The following is a 16,075-nucleotide window of genomic DNA, read 5'->3' as shown; positions in this document are numbered from 1 at the left end:
CTCCAGGTGAATTAGTAGAATTCTGAAAATAAATGTAATTTTTTGGCCATTTCTATAAACAACTATTTATTGCTAAGCAAATGTAATGGTGAGTGGAACCACACTGGCAATGACAAATAGAATTAAGAAGATGTAATGGACATATAATCTTTGGGTTCCTGAGATACTAAGTGTATGGTAATGCCAGCTCAGTAAATAACTCAGTTATTAACATATTCTAAAATTAGATCGAGAAAAAACAGCTTTCACAAATACTGAGATGATTCCTGGCAGAGAAGAAAGATTACTGAGAAGGTTTGAGTAAGTGCTGTGAATGGGTGACTGCCAGGCTGGGAAGCAAACCTCCAAAGGCACGAAGACTTCGTCCCAGAAGCTGTCTTGTGTTTCCTTGATTAGGTCAGCTTCAAGAAAAGCCTCACCGTGCATGCTGACAGAGCCAGACATGAAAAGACCATGCTGCACCTAACACAATCCTGCCAGCTGCAGCTGTGACAGCAGGAATTGCCCTGCAAGTTTGTACTCCAGAAACTCACAGCACGGTTACACAAATAGTGAAGAAGCAGCAGAAAGTCTGACATGTAGTGATTCAAAGACTTCATGATAAACGACTGAAAAACTAACCCTGCATTTTGTAGCAGCTTACTGGGACAGATAACTTCTGATCTAAGTATTCCTGAACATGGAAGAAGTGAAGAACTGGGTGATCCAGAGTCTGCTTCTTTGTTCTTCTCCCCTCCTAAAAATATACATGGAAAATCTGAAATAGAAATCTGGATTTTTCTTTGTTAGAAAAGGGGAGAGGGAAGAATATCTAAAGTACACTTTCACTACAAAAGAGCAGTTCCAAAACCTAGGATATTGCCATCTCCTCTGAGCTTTCCTAACCCAAGCTGTGTGTTGCAGAATCCCTGCCTGACTCCTCCAGGTTCGCGTAGCTGCAGCTCAGCAGTCCCCTCCAGGTGTCAGCCTTGCACTTCACATGAGATTTCCTTCCCTCAGCCACATCTGGAATGATGTGCTAGGTTCAGTGGAGATTCCTGTTGAGATCAGCGGAGCTGTTAAAATATTAAATGTATTCCCTAACTTCATTTCAGGAAAAATGCTGAAATTGTTATTACAGCCCTGCCAGGCCTACCTCGCAACTGCAAAACCATCTCAATGCCACTGTGTAAGGGAGGGGATCTAAATGGGCCCATTAGCTTTCTACAGTATCTGCCAAGAGAGCTGTGAACATCTGCCAGCCCAGGCACGGTTCAGCAGCCAGGACTTTCGGTCTAATTTTTTTTTTTTTTTTTTTTTTTAAGGATATAATGGACATGACTGTCCTTTCTTTGGCCTTAATTCCTAACCACTTCCCAAGATACTAAAAGCTTCTGCTCTCCTTTGCACTTTTGCACATAAATCAGAGCTGTGCTAACATTTTTCTGAATTGGATCTTGCAGGAGTAGAGCCACTGGAGGCTAGAATGAAGATGAGCGCATGCAGGCCCACCACAGCATCTAAACCTGCTCTGACTTCAGGATTAAGATCATTGGCAGGGCTGTTTAGGACTAGCATTGTGGGAAAGACATCAAATATGTAAATGGTGATTGTCAGACAGTTGTAGCTGTAGGATTGGGCAGATAGTCTGGATGTCAGAAGCGAGATTGCCTTCAGGATGTTGCTGAAGTTTATAATATCATTCAGAATTGCTACAAATCTTTAGATAGTTCATATTTGGGATGCCTTTTTAATAAGGCATGAGTAGGCAATAATAGTGAAATCCTTTGGCAGCGAGAAGGAGTCATGGCAAAGCTTAGATATGTGGTATAGGTGGGGGAAGCCTGCAAGAATATGTTTGGTTCGAACTGAACTGTCTTTCAATTGAGTGGATAGAAATTAGGATCTCAACACAGTCTGCTAACTTAGTAGGTTTTGAGAAGACATCCGTGGATGAGAAACTGGGCTGAGTTCAGGTGTTTAATCCCTGTAGTGTAGGCTGCTGAAGAGCTACCATGTAGCACCAATTTTCAGTAACTACTGAACTGGGAAGGCTTCAAATACAGGCTACCGATGGGTCCAAAGGTCTGTGTCCTATTAACTGACATGACACAACCAGTAAAAGCTATAATGAATGTGGTTTCCCACAAGGTCTTTCAACAAGTCTGAGTGTCTCAAGGCTTTTACAGCCGTTAGGAGAAGGTTTGTCATGAGAGCACAGTTCTGGGTGTCACATGTCACCAGTTTTGCACTATGGACTTTCAGAATGACCTTGGGCAAACTGGCTTACCTCAGATTAACTGGTTGGGGTTGGATTAATCGTATTATAAATGTAACGATGCTAAAAAGACATGAAAAAACTCAGAAAGCGAAAGATAGAAGTCTATCACCCCTGGCAGTTTCAACTGCACAAAAAGTCCATTTGGTCACATCTGGTTGATCAGTAGCTCTCACCACTCTCATCAGGAATGACTTTGTCTTCTACATGCATTAGTTCTCCCCTTTCCATAGCTGTCAACTATTTCTCATGTAAAGGTCTCGCTCTTCTTTCAAAATTACCTGTATTAAGGCAAATTATGTGTTCTCCTCCTCTCCTTGTTGAAAGTCATTTACATGAAGAATCACGGAACTGAGGTTATAGATACTGGGGGAGGGAATGCAGAAATATAGCTAGGAGTGGAAATTTGGGTGGACCTCAATTTATGGTGGACAGCCAAAGAACAAATGTTTGATGTCACAGTAAATCACTTATATTGCAAATGATTTAAAATAATGAAAACCCATATGCATTAAATTTTGCCCTGTACATCCATTTGACGTATTTTAAGTAGACAAAAGATAGATTTTACATAAATCTTCAGCAAATGTACTTCAAAAAATATCACCAAGCAGGCAGTACAACCAAACCATTTTAAAAACAGTCTTTGTCTTACACTTGAGCTCTTGCTTCAGTGTGCATGGTTCAGAAACAGCAAGAAAAAATACCCTTGCCTTTCTGCCCACCCCTTAAGATAAAAGAAAAAAAAAAAAAAGGAAAATGCTACAAAATAGCTTTTAAATAAACTCTTCCAAAGTTGTCCTTCACACTATTCCAGATCTTACAGGAATAGTTGCTACAGCTTCCTCAAGTCACCTATGGCTTTGCCTTTGGAGGATTCTATTTCTAACTTCCAGTGTAAATGCTAATGTTTGTATTCAATATTTAGGGTCTCTGTCATACACCAACAACTGCAATTTTAAGGACCTGAAGCTAGCTCTCACAGTTCCCCATCTGTGGATTTAGTGCTTTGGTTTATGATAATATGTTTTGATGGAAGTTCACACTCCTGTGCTGGGAGTTACTAGAAAATCTAGAGGGGGACAAGAAAAAAAAAAAAAAAAAGTCTTTGAATCCCATCTCCAGTATACTGTAAAAGACAACAAAATCCTTTGGAAGATACCTGCCACATCTTCACCAGGAACATAGCTCTGGGAACTGACTAGCTTCCTCTGAGAATCACAGGTGGAAAATCTTCCCAGGCTCTGCTGTGGATGGTCCAGAAAGACTAGGGAGGTGACTTGCAGATGGTGTGATGTGACTCTGCCAAACAAAACAGAATGAAGTTAATTTTTGCATTCTCTGTGTACAAGATGCAAACATTTGGCAGTTCCCACAGGTACCAATCAAACAAGATGGTGAAGATGTCAGATACTACCCGGTGTTGTGCTTTGAACCTTGATTTTCAGCTTCTAAAGGCAAGATTCCTGTATATAATCACAATGACAAACTCCACTAACTTAAATCCTCCAAGTATGCCGTGTCTGCTCCTAATTCTGCGAGCTAAAACAAGTGGGTGATATTTTATGCTAGCCTTGCTCTGCCTGTATATTAGCTGGCATTTTTCTGGGAGCCTAGAGCACAAAATCAGGGAAAGCATTTCCTGAGAGCACTGCTCTGGTGTTACCGTGGGTTACTTTTGCCTTAATAGGCAAGAATTAGTAACCGCGTCAGCAGGAGCCGTAAGAAAAAGCTCCAGCACTGCTGCTTGCTCGCTGCAACAAGAAGGCTATTTGTGCACAGCCAACAGAGGCACCACTCCTGCTTCCATGGCTTCCACCTGCTTTCTGAAGCTATTTGCAGCTCCGGAGCAAAGGCAGCCGTCAGCACCCACTTGCCACCAGTACCCCTGGAGCTCAGAGGGTCTTTTGTCACCAGTGCTAGGTCCCAACAACCACACAGTGATTTTCCTCCCTCACAGAGCTCCCAGCCAGGTGCACCCCTCTGTATGCCATGGGGCGCCACCACACCTGGGTGGCTGACCCCAGCTGCTTCCAAGACACAACCACATCCATCTAGTCAGCCTCTCTCTCAGATACCTTCACTGCCTATTTGAATTGTTTCTTCCTCCACTAATACTCAAAGTCTGGTGGTAAAACAAGACGCAGCAGTGACTCTGTGTAGGGATTCAGTTAGGGAAATATGGACAAAGTTGTTTTGGTTTGGTTTGGTTCTTTTCTTTCTTTTTTTTTTTTTTCTTTCAAAACTACTACTAGTGCTGGAAGGATCCAGGCTGATGGGCACTGAGTCCTTCTAGGTCTCTATAAGAGTTGAGCATATATTAAATATATATATATATATATATATAAAATAAAATAAAAATCTGAGTTCAACTGCATTTGCTGTGAGCTGAAAAAAAAAAAACAAAAAACAAAAAACAAAAAACAGTTTTAATCAGTTTTGGAAGAGTTAAGTAAATAAGGACATAAAATAAGGAAGAAGGAAACCCTGCCCCTTTAAGGAACAGGACTAAACCATTAAAATTGAGGTAATTGAAATCATGGCTTTTTAGGATCATGGGAAAAATTGCCTGAAATGTGTCAGGCACTGTAATGAAGTCTCAGAAGCTGCTTTAACTAAAGGGATTAGGAGGAGCATTGCTGTGAGAACAATGGACTAAGTGATCTTTCCAGGTACTTTACATGGGCGGAAGCTGCTTGTTTTGTTTAACAGAAGCCTTTCTGTAAGTAGTTGTTTTAGGCAGCTAGGTATTAGTAAATTTTTACATTGATAACTTGCAAATGAACTGAGTTGAATAATGTTTGTGATCTCCTTTGTAAAACTACTGCAAAGCTGATGTGAGATTGGGTTCAGCATTTAAGGCTTAAAGAAAAAAAAAAAAAAAAAAGTGAAGACTAACGAGCACTTTCATGTTTTAACAACCCCTCAGGGACAGGGAGTGATTTAACACCACCACAGTGGGTTTGTGATGGTGGGATTGTTCCTGCCTGCCTGGGAGCTGGAGAGGAGGCAAAACATCAGCAGCCTGGTAGCAGGGGCTGGGACTGGTGTGCTTATGGCTCTGTAAGGTATGGCTCTGTGTGTTCTCTGCTTGGAGAGACCAAAAAAAAAAAAAAAAAAAAGGTCTGGTGAGATGGATAATCCATACTGGGGAGCTCACAGTTAAGGTTCTTGATTGCTTTTATTCCATATGCTTATTTCATTCTCCTTTGCTTGTGCGTGGAAAGTTCTACTTATGGTAGGCATTTCTGGGGAAGGGAGGAAGTAATTATTGCAAATGTCCTTGTGGTGACAGCTTTTTCCAAGAGGAAGAGAGGAAGATCAGTATTGTAAAACACTGCTCTCTCTTTTGCATGTGTGTGAACGGATTTTCAACTGTAGCTAGGAAAATGAAATACTACTGATCCCGTTCCTTCAGGGGAATGGTATCTGTGATATACAGCCTGTTTAACTGGAGGCTCAAATGGCTTTAAATGACAAAAAGAAATACGTAACCGAAGGGTGACCTGCTCCTTTCGGTTACTACATCCAGGGTGGGCTCTACTTGGTGCACGTGGCAGAGAGGACACTGCTTATGAAGGAGCAGGGGAAGGCTGATTAAAGGATGCAGGCTGCTTACGGGCACGTCCTTGGGATAGTGACAAGGTAGCTCTCTTTCTTTTTTTCTCACTAAACGTATGTAGAATGAGAACGATCACAGAGAATGCAATGTTTCTAAGTTGCTCAGACTTTTCTGCAGAGAATGCTTGTTTTGTGCCCGGAGAGGCGTAAATGTGATCATCATCCTTCCACACAGAGCAAAGCAGGAGACACTTGATGTGAAGAAGAGATTCTCAGAGAAAGGGTGAGAGATGCAGCTTAATAAACTATTGGCAAAACCAGGCTAGGTTCTGACTGCACTGATAAGCCATCATTATTTAAATCTTTTTTTACTGATCTAACTAAAATTAGAAATAGGCCCGAGCACTCCCTGTTTATCAGTACCCGTTTTGTTGGTTTGTCTCTTCCTTTTATCATGAGGTTATATTTAGATGCCCATTGATGTTCCACCCCGAGTGCTTTGGGGAGAGTGAACAGCTGATCATTACACTCAGTTTGCTTGTACCCATGAGCACGCTTAACCTAGAGCAGCAAATAGTTATTGTATTGCATTTTGTTTTGTGCCTGTGGGCACACTTAACTCAATATACATGATGGCGAGTACCACGGTATTGCATTTGTCTGCACCCATGGGCACTGTGAATTGCCAGTGTGAGAGAACTGGTGAATTAACTAGCTGCGTGCCCACTGGTGTAGTTACTTCAAGAGCAATACTACTGCTAATTGCTTAACTTAAATCTAATCATAAAGCTAAGCAACAGAAAGAAAGCACTGTAAGAATCCCAGTTTTTACAGTAAATGGATAGTCACATTTGTTTAATTTTAAGCTTGTTTGTAGCAAAAACTGAGGAACAAGCTCCAGAGGCAACAGTCTCTGTGAGTAATTACCCTCTTTCCCCTGCCTGTTTTACAGGCAGCAAGCTGCATCGAGCTCATTGCTCTCTCCAGGCTCCTGCCTGCACAGAATCTAGTTCAGAGTTGATGCTTATTCTGCTCATTAATGAAATTACCACCAGATGATTTGTTAGATAGAGGTCACTTTGGCTGAATGCCATGACAACCTCTTCAAATAGCATGATTGCTAAACTATAGCTTTGACTTGAAATAGTGCAGTAGGTAATGTTGACATGCTGCAATTACACTCAGTCCTCACAACGTGTTCAAACAACGCTGGCTGCCTCCGTGCTGACTTGGCAGCACCAGAACTGGGTTTGGGATGTGTATTGTGGATAGCTAGAAAATGTAGGAATTTCTCCTGCTTAGGTGGAGCACAAGCTTATCTTGTTAGCCTGTGTATTGTCGGGTCCTCTTAGAACTCTAGTGGGAAAGGGTAATTAAATAAGGCTGAGACTAAGGTAACGAGGGCATAGATGAGCTAGGTTTCAGTGGTGCTGCAGCCTACCTTTCCAAATCTTCAGTGGGAATCTTAAATACTCAGGAGTTCTGTATAGATTGATGCAAGGGACTGGATTAGCCTTTCTCAGCAGTAGGGTCTCTATCTTTACTAATAAGATTTCTTATTTCTATTTTTTAGGAGCAATGCAAGGAAGGTCACATACCCCACATGTGGACTGGAGGAGTGGCACAAGGGACCAGCTGGGAAGACAGGAGGTGTAAGGTGGTGGTGGAATTATTTTCATAAAGGTGGCGTGGTGTAGCCCACTGGTTAGGTCCCAGAGCTGAGCTGGTTGGAGTAAGCCCTGCAGTACACTCTTCTCTCACCCGATGGTGATGGCAGGCAGGACTTCACAATCCTGCCACCAACCACCCTGGGTGGCTTCCCCTTCGTATCTTGAAGCAGAAATGGGTTGTGTTACAGATGTCTCTGCTGTAACTTGCAACTAATGTGACTGATTAATGGCCCAGATATGCTTATTCAGTGAAGTATCAGAATAAAATAACTTGGAGATGTGAAATGGCAATTATCCAGACATAAAGTATTTAGAACTGTAGAATAGCTACGGATTTATAGCTTTACAGTGTTATCACTGTGAAGTACACAACTGTGGAGTTTATCTTGAGGATTACGGTACCAAAAGCAGATCAGTCTTAGAAAAGGAACCAGGCCAGGTGGCAATCCCCATGTTCCTGGCACCTTTCTCTCTCAGGTGGCTGTTCTGCACCACTTGTACAGGCTGAAGGAGCAGGTCAGGGTCAGCCCTGCAGCCTCGCTGGCAGCTGTGACTGCAGCTTGGGAAAACTCGCAGCTGGCTCTTCTGCACGGCTTTTATAAGTGCCAGAAAAGCGGCATGAGTGTGCCTTGGCCATTGGAGTTCCTAAATTTGATAGTTTGTATATTGAGGTTTAACTGCTGAGCCTTTCCATTAAGCGAGGAGATTCTGTCTGGCATTAAGTCGCGTTATGGCAAACCTTAAGTATTAAAGGACAGCGTTAAAACTCCTACACCTTTCTTTACAAACTTCCACCGCTCCTAAAAACTATTTTACCTCAGGCCATAGCAGGACGCCGCTCTGACCCCACCGCTTCCCCCGTCCGGGGGAGGGAGGCGAGAACAAATCACTGAGGGGATTAACGAATTCTGAGCACAGAACCGAGCAGCCGCCGGCCGGCCTGGCTAACGCAGCTCCCCACAGGGCGGGCAGGGGGGCGCCTCAGGGGGGTGGCCCGGCCGCCATGGGGGCTGTGAGGGGGCTGTGAGGCAGCCGCCGCCCCTTCCCGTAGCCCCGCGCGCGACGCAGGCGCGGCCCGGGCCGTACCACCGGCGCCTTGCGGGGGGGGCAGCAGTACCGGCAGCCGCCCCTTTTCCTTTTGCTGCCGCCGCCCCGGCTCCGTTTGCTGCCGTTTCGGGTGGAGCCGAGCGGAGCCGCAGCCCCGGTCCCGTAGCGCTCCCCGCAGCCAGGCGTGCCCCCGCCGCGGTGTTTCTCTCCCCCTTTTTCCCCCCCCCGGTGCTGCGGGTGGTTCGCCCCGCGGCCCGGCCCGGCCTCTGAGGGGGGCCGCGGCCGCCATTTTGTGCGGCGGCAGCGGAGGGCGGCGGGGCGCTGCGCGGCACAGGGCTCCCGGAGACGCCGCTCCCTTCGTGCCCGGTGAGCGGCAGCGAGCGCCCGGGGGTCCCCTCGCTTCGAGGCTGCCGCAGGCGGGGCGCTGAAGGGCTCGGGGGCTCCCCTCAGCCCGCCCCCGGCGGCTGGGCCCGGCCCCGGGCCTTGGGGAAGTTTCGCCGGGCCCCGTGGGGCCTGGGCACGGCGGGGCCGAGAGCGGGGGCCGGGGGCGTCCTGTGGGAAACACGGGGGGGAGGCACCGTGAGGGCAGAACGGGGAACGCCACGGGACGCTGAGGGTGGTCGCTTATGGCTCTTCCCCCCCCCTTGCACGCCGCAGTGAGTCCCCGCGAAGATGTCGGAGTATATCCGGGTGACGGAGGATGAGAACGACGAGCCCATCGAGATCCCCTCGGAGGACGACGGCACCGTGCTGCTGTCCACCGTCACGGCTCAGTTCCCCGGGGCCTGCGGGCTGCGCTACAGGAACCCGGTGTCGCAGTGCATGAGGGGCGTCCGGCTGGTCGAGGGGATTCTGCACGCCCCGGAGGCGGGCTGGGGGAACCTGGTCTATGTCGTTAATTACCCCAAAGGTTTGTCAGTGCTCCTTCAGGCTTTGGGACGAGCGTACGGTTGTAGTGAAGAGGTCCACGTGCGCTGCTGCTAATGTAACATGGCAGCGGCTGCTTTGAAACCTGTTTTACAGAAGTGCCGTGACTTTAATCGCGTGTCTGTCCTGCAGAGTGAAGTTGACTCCACTGAGTTTTCAGATGTGCAGTAGTCTTCTTAATTCTCTAGCTGGAGAGGCACTATCGTAACAAAGTTTTGCATTATCTTTGAAAGACTTTGCAGTCTAACACAGACTTTCTGAAAACTGCTGTGTACTCACAGGTGCCTCTCTTCAAACTGTGACTTGATCAGAGGTACTTTTTGAAACACGCTCAGAAGAGCAGCCTGACACACGCACATATATTCCCTCCAAAAATTTATTTTAAAGTTCTTGTTTCAAACACTTGACTTGTGTGTGTCCTTGTAGGACTGAGTGTTACTGGATCGTACTTTAGTAAAATAACACAAACTCAGGTTACATTTTTGAGGAGAAATTAAATGTAGACTGTTCTTTTTTTTTCTCTCCTAATACTTGCAGACAGTGGGCTATGGATCATCATAATAAGCACCAGCAGCAAGCACTTGTTTATCTAGCCTGCTCTTCTCATTGTAGTCTATGGTTTCGTACCATGCTGTTCATAATTAGTGGAAGCAATTTCCAGACTTCAGAGGATGATTTCTAATGTACATCTTTATATTCAGATAATAAGAGAAAAATGGATGAAACAGATGCATCGTCAGCCGTGAAAGTAAAACGAGCAGTACAGAAGACTTCAGATTTGATAGTCCTAGGTTTACCCTGGAAAACCACTGAGCAAGACTTAAAGGAATACTTCAGTACATTTGGAGAAGTTCTTATGGTGCAGGTAAAATCCTTTTGCAGTTCACGTAAGGAGGGATGTTATTCAGAAAGGAGTCCTCAGATGAAGCCAGTGGAAAGAAATGGAGTCATGTAATTTCAGAGCAGATCTGAAGCAGCGTGTCTGTTCCTAGGCGGTGTTTTGTTCCATGAGCTTTGTAGCTGCAGGCTTGCATAGTTACAGAGACAAGAGTCTTTGGAAGTGGTAATTCATGCAGGTGGACTTAATGGGTACAGGGTTTGTTAAGAGCTCTTTAATTTATATTAGTTATTAATTGTTGCAGCTAAATATGTGTGTGTTTATATGTATCTGTTAAGGAACTGGAGATTGTTGTGATGGGAGCGTTTACAAGCCTGATAAAGTTTCAAACAGAACTTTTTAATAAACTCATTCAGGAACAGCATGTTCCAAGCAGGTGGCTACTCCTGTGTTAGCACTACTTTGTTAGCATGAGACAAGCTTGCTGCAGTTTTCTTGTCTTCTCTTTTCATGCGGGATATTTTTATCCTCACAAAAGGGGGGATCTCACCTGACCCCGAGACACTCCGTTTGTTCTTTATGTTCTGTACCTTTTGTTACAGCCATGTAACAAAAAAGCCTTTTGTGCAGCCATGCCTGTTTACCCCTTTGGCGGTTGCACTGCTCAAACAGAACATTTGGCAATGCCATCGCAATGCTACAAAACATTTGTATCCTGTTCTGGGTTATGTTAGTTTAGTATGCTAATATTTGGGCTCAAAGCAACTGGAATAAATTTAAACTTGTAGGCATCACAGGCCTCTGCTGTGACTACAGAATTTTAGTTAGTTTCCTAGGAACAGGTAGGGGGATTGGACTAGATGTTCTTTCAGGGTCCCCAACATTCTGTGATTCTTTGCATGCAAGGGGGTAATCAAAACTTTGTATGTTCTCTTTCCCGGTGATCTTAGTATCAAGGGTGATAGAGGAGATGACTCATAAATAGTTTGACTGTTATGTCACAAATACAAGCACACAGTGCTACTGTGTTCTTTTTAAAAGTCTGCTTTTTTTTTTTTTAATCTTAGGTTAAGAAGGATATTAAAACTGGTCACTCAAAAGGTTTTGGTTTTGTTCGGTTTACGGATTATGAAACCCAGGTGAAAGTAATGTCTCAGCGACACATGATAGATGGAAGATGGTGTGACTGTAAGCTTCCCAATTCGAAGGTACTTTCATGTTGCCAATTTTATTTTACCAAACATTCACAAGTACACTTTTTTTAGCAACTGTGTTAAGTGAGCAGATGAACAGATTAACCATCCGTTCTTGGATGTGACTTTTGAGTCTGTGAATAGACAGGACAGGTGAGAGCAGGGAAAGAAAATAACGAGGATGTGGGTGGACAGGGAGTGAAAAGCAGTGTTGGGGAAATAGTTACATCAGGGAACTGAGTACAGATAGAAACCTGAAAAGAACACGTTTTACCATCGAGCAGGACCTGCTTAACTTGTCTGCTGTGTGAATAAATGGAGAATAAAGGAGGCAGAATGTACAACTTAGGAAAGGTCAGAATGAGCCTTTTGTTGAATTGAGAACCAAATCCAAAGCTTCTGTTTGTGTATTTCCTGTGTGTATATGCAGTTACATACAGCAGAATGATGTGTTCTGCACTGGCTTTGTCACTGTCCTTAACTGGAAACAAAGGTAGCAGCAGTTGATCTATACCAGGGTGCGGAGTGTACCAGGTGCTCTCTCTGAACAGAACGTCTTAAGTCTTAAACTTTCAAACTTCCTTAATTGTCAGTCTGTAGGACAGGCTAGATTAAAAGGAGCCCTTATGGGAAAGTTGCTCAATTCTCGAGTAATTGTGAGTTTTGTTAATTGCTCTTTTCAATTCTCTTCAGCAAAGTCCTGACGAACCTTTGCGCAGCAGAAAAGTGTTCGTTGGGCGCTGCACTGATGACATGACAGCTGATGATCTCCGGCAGTTCTTTGCTCAGTACGGAGAAGTGGTAGATGTCTTCATTCCTAAACCCTTCCGAGCTTTTGCTTTTGTTACATTTGCAGATGATCAGGTAAGTTAAAATATTTTAACCTCAAATTCAGGCAAGCTGTGTTTCAGCTTGATAGTGTGTTTATATCTGGAATGCCACATGAAACATTTGTCCACTGCCTCATTAATTCCAGTGGCGTTAGCTTGACTTGATCTACGGCATTATGTAGGGTTACTCAGATGCTTTTGGACAGACTGATTGTACTCTGCACTTAGTGCAGTAGCAAGTGTGAAGATAAAACACCTCAAACTGGATTAAGTATACGTACACTTCTTTTGCAGGTTAAATATCTGCTCAGAATCTTGTGGGCTTTTTTTGTCTTATACTGCTGATAATTTTTTAAATCAAAAAGAATAACCTATATTTAATTAATCCCTTATTTCTTATAGGTTGCCCAATCTCTTTGTGGAGAGGACTTGATCATTAAAGGAATCAGCGTACATATATCCAATGCTGAACCTAAGCACAATAGCAATAGACAGTTAGAGAGAGGTGGAAGATTTGGTGGTAATCCGGGAGGCTTTGGGAATCAGGGGGGGTTTGGCAACAGCAGGGGAGGCGGGGGAGGGCTGGGTAACAACCAGGGCAGTAACATGGGTGGGGGAATGAACTTCGGAGCCTTTAGCATCAACCCTGCCATGATGGCAGCAGCACAGGCAGCCCTGCAGAGCAGCTGGGGAATGATGGGCATGCTGGCCAGCCAGCAGAACCAGTCAGGGCCGTCGGGAAACAACCAGCCTCAAGGCAACATGCAGCGGGAGCAGAACCAGGGGTTTAGTTCAGGAAATAACTCTTACGGCGGTTCCAACTCGGGAGCGGCAATAGGCTGGGGCTCGGCCTCGAACGCGGGCTCCAGCAGTGGGTTTAACGGAGGCTTTGGTTCAAGCATGGATTCCAAATCGTCAGGCTGGGGAATGTAGACGCAGTGGGCTCTGATACTGACTCTATGGTGGGAAGTCAAATTTTTCTAACTCATGGTAAGTATACTGTAAATTACATATATACTAAAGTTTTCCAAATCAGTTTGTTCAATGTGCAGTATATTCAGCAGTATTTTTGACATTTTTCTTTTGTAAAAAAAAAAAAAAAAAAGAAGAAGAAGAAAGGTAAAAGGAATTTTATAAGTTTTGTTACTTAACTTGTTGGAATACTGAATGTTTGGAAGTGGACTGCTGTTTGCCTGATAGGTAAACTAACACTACAATCAATAGGAAAGGTTTCTCCTGTAGTACTTTATCCCTTGTTTCCCGGCTACCTGAATTCTTTGCATGTTCAAAATGGAAACCATTGGTCAGAAACAGCATTCTCTCCCTCTTGTTTTTAATTTGCTCCCACCATAAGAATCTCCAAGTGCCCCAACTGGAGAACACAGTGTCGTTTTTCTGTTTTGTTTGTTGGTTGTTTTGTTGTTTTTGTTTTTTTTTTAACACTGTCTCCCCTCCATACTAAAGTACGATATGAAGGCTTCATTTAATCTCCGCAGTTCATCTCATTTCAAATGTGTATGGAAGAAGCACTTCATTGAAAGCAGTGCTGTAAATATTCTGCCTTAGGAATACTTCTGTCTACATGCTTTCTCATCCAAGAATACTTCATCACACTGCACATGCTGCGTCTTAGACGGTGGGTGTTCCATTTTTATCCGCTACTCTTTATTTCATGGAGTCGTATCAACGCTATGAACGCAAGGCTGTGAGATGGAACCAGAAGGCTGTTTGAACTTTTGAAACCTTGTGTGGGATTGATGGTGGTGCCGAGGCATGAGAGGGCTGGTATGTGCGAGATAAAGGAGAGAGCGCATGCAGAGACCTGGTGGTGCATTATGGGATTTTATTTTACTTGGCGAGATGTCTCTCAATCCTGTGGCTTTGGTGAGAGAGTGTGCAGAGAGCAATGATAGCAAATAAAGTACGAGTGTTTATTGCATTCAAAGGACATCCACATGTGGAAGACTTTAAGTGGGTTTTATACCTAGTTAATCAATTAGTTGAATGTGTTTATGTGAAACGAATATTTGTATTTTTTTTCCCTTATGTCAACTGCTGTGAATGCTGTATGGTGTGTGTTTTTTTTCTGTTAATGATTTGTAAGTGTGGTAATGTGAATTGAAGATGATGGGGTTTGCGATGAGAACATTGAGCTTGTGGTGTGCTTTGCAGTAGCTCATGCAGCAGAGATCACTAGCGAGCTCAGTGTGCCTCTTCAGGGTGGAAGCTCCACTGTGTAAGATATCCATAAGAATGCTGTTTGCTGCAGTTTCGTGTTTGGATGCTTTTTATAAGATTTGTCACTGTAGGAAATTCTTAAATAAAACTGATTTAAGTAATATGTGTCTTTGTTTTGCAGCCCTGAATGCAAAGAATTCATAGCAGTTAATTAATTTTACCCTTTTGAGATGAACTTCTGTAAAGTTTTTTTTTTTTGCAGTAATTCGGTTTGTTTCAGATAAGCATGCTCTAAAAGTTGACAAGTCAAACGGAGCCACCACTCATCACGTATCGATACCTGACACCCAACCTTAAGCCATTGTATTTTTGCATTGTTCAGTGATGCGTATATATCTAAAATCCAGTTCCCACAAGTTTGGGTGTCTGCACCTAGAATGGTAAGCAGTTCCCTCCAGATTGCATCTATACCAAGGAAAGTTATTTTTTCAGGAGTTGGCGTGTGGGGGGGTTCATCAGAAGTCTGGAGGGGGGACAAACACTGTCAGCTCTATTTCTGTCTGTGGCATCTCCTTTTGGGATGCAGGCTTTTAACCTGTATTTTTAAACCAGCCCCCTTGATGGGAAGTAGGGTTCTGCAACACTTCTAGCTCAGAAGAAAGCTCTAAATTCATTTTTAAAACTAGTCACAGAAAAGACTTCCCAGCTGAATAAAGCATTAGATGAATGTATGTGGATTTTGTCAGAAGTCTTATCTGGAAAACAATGTTTACTACAAGTGCAAAAGCGCCAACAAGAAGCAGATTCTTAACAAAGAGCAGGATGTTTCAGGGGAAATTGTTGGAAAATTATTTCCACGGGTGGCAGGAGCTTGAGGAACTGTTTAACCTACTTGCACTTGAAGCCCACTGAAGATTGATCCATATTCTTATACACTGTACTGCTGTGCTGTAGCTGTATAGCTATTCTGAGTATGGATTTACTCAGGTTTTTAACCTCTTTAGGTTTTCAAGTTATATCTCAATTACTGAATATTATACTGAGGTTTGTGAATAGACCTCTAGTTGTGAATAGACCAGCTAAACAGCTGATAAAACTGCACTACTCTTAGAAAACTGCACTACTCTTAGTTTTCCACTTGAATTGCAGTATTAAATCATCTAGGTCTCAATGTACATTTTAAAGGGGGGTTGGCAAACACTCAGGCTGAAAATTAGTCCTGGGCTTGTTGTTCATATCCCACTGCAAAAAGTTGCTTAGATCTTTTTTTTTTTTTTTCTGCACTTAAGTCAGAATAATCTCCAAACTCTGTACCATTGTGAATTTTGCATTTTAGCACTTGCACTATTACCAGCTACTTCTGCTGAGTAACACTTAAAAATGGTATTCTTGGACCTCCAAAGACTAACTGTGACAGCCCTGCAAGGAACTGTATGGTAAGTTTTTGTGATTAGCATGGCTTTAATTTTGTTTAACTTGTTTAAGTCCAGGTCTAGGTTTTAGCAAATGGGTTGGCAGCATTAAGTCTTTGCTAATAATCTTAGCCTTCCCTAACCCTCAAACAAAATCTCTGA

The 16,075-nt window shown here is 43.8% G+C and overlaps 1 protein-coding gene and 1 long non-coding RNA gene across 3 annotated transcripts; both read left to right on the top strand.

Annotated features, from left to right (window-relative positions):
• The first annotated feature begins 4,773 nt into the window (after positions 1–4,773).
• On the top strand, positions 4,774–6,113 carry LOC137843305 (uncharacterized). Its single transcript, XR_011089452.1, has 3 exons — positions 4,774–4,929; positions 5,187–5,325; positions 5,997–6,113. It is a non-coding gene; the product is annotated as an uncharacterized lncRNA (long non-coding RNA).
• A 2,627-nt stretch (positions 6,114–8,740) lies between these two features.
• TARDBP (TAR DNA binding protein) lies at positions 8,741–14,662 on the top strand. Of its 2 annotated transcripts, XR_011089450.1 has the most exons (7): positions 8,741–8,901; positions 9,193–9,445; positions 10,164–10,327; positions 11,368–11,508; positions 12,187–12,357; positions 12,726–13,313; positions 13,820–14,662. XR_011089450.1 is itself a non-coding variant. In XM_068658393.1 (6 exons), the coding sequence occupies exons 2-6, from the start codon at positions 9,208–9,210 to the stop codon at positions 13,254–13,256; spliced, it is 1,245 nt and encodes a 414-aa protein (XP_068514494.1). In that variant the 5' UTR covers positions 8,741–8,901; positions 9,193–9,207; the 3' UTR covers positions 13,257–14,662. The 2 variants fall into 2 exon arrangements, 1 of the variants encoding a protein (XP_068514494.1); XM_068658393.1 differs by having other exon boundaries at positions 12,726–14,662.
• The last annotated feature ends 1,413 nt before the right edge of the window (positions 14,663–16,075 follow it).

This window comes from Anas acuta, chromosome 22, assembly GCF_963932015.1.
Source record: "Anas acuta chromosome 22, bAnaAcu1.1, whole genome shotgun sequence".
Taxonomy (NCBI): domain Eukaryota; kingdom Metazoa; phylum Chordata; class Aves; order Anseriformes; family Anatidae; genus Anas; species Anas acuta.
This window is presented reverse-complemented; position numbering and strand designations above follow the sequence as displayed.

Excerpts from the sequence above, each read along its gene's own strand:
- TARDBP (XM_068658393.1), top strand. The coding sequence starts at position 9,208 with ATGTCGGAGTATATCCGGGTGACGGAGGATGAGAACGACGAGCCCATC. Across the intron at positions 11,509-12,186 it reads GTAAGCTTCCCAATTCGAAG|CAAAGTCCTGACGAACCTTT; the intron begins GTACTTTCATGT and ends AATTCTCTTCAG. Across the intron at positions 12,358-12,725 it reads TTACATTTGCAGATGATCAG|GTTGCCCAATCTCTTTGTGG; the intron begins GTAAGTTAAAAT and ends TATTTCTTATAG.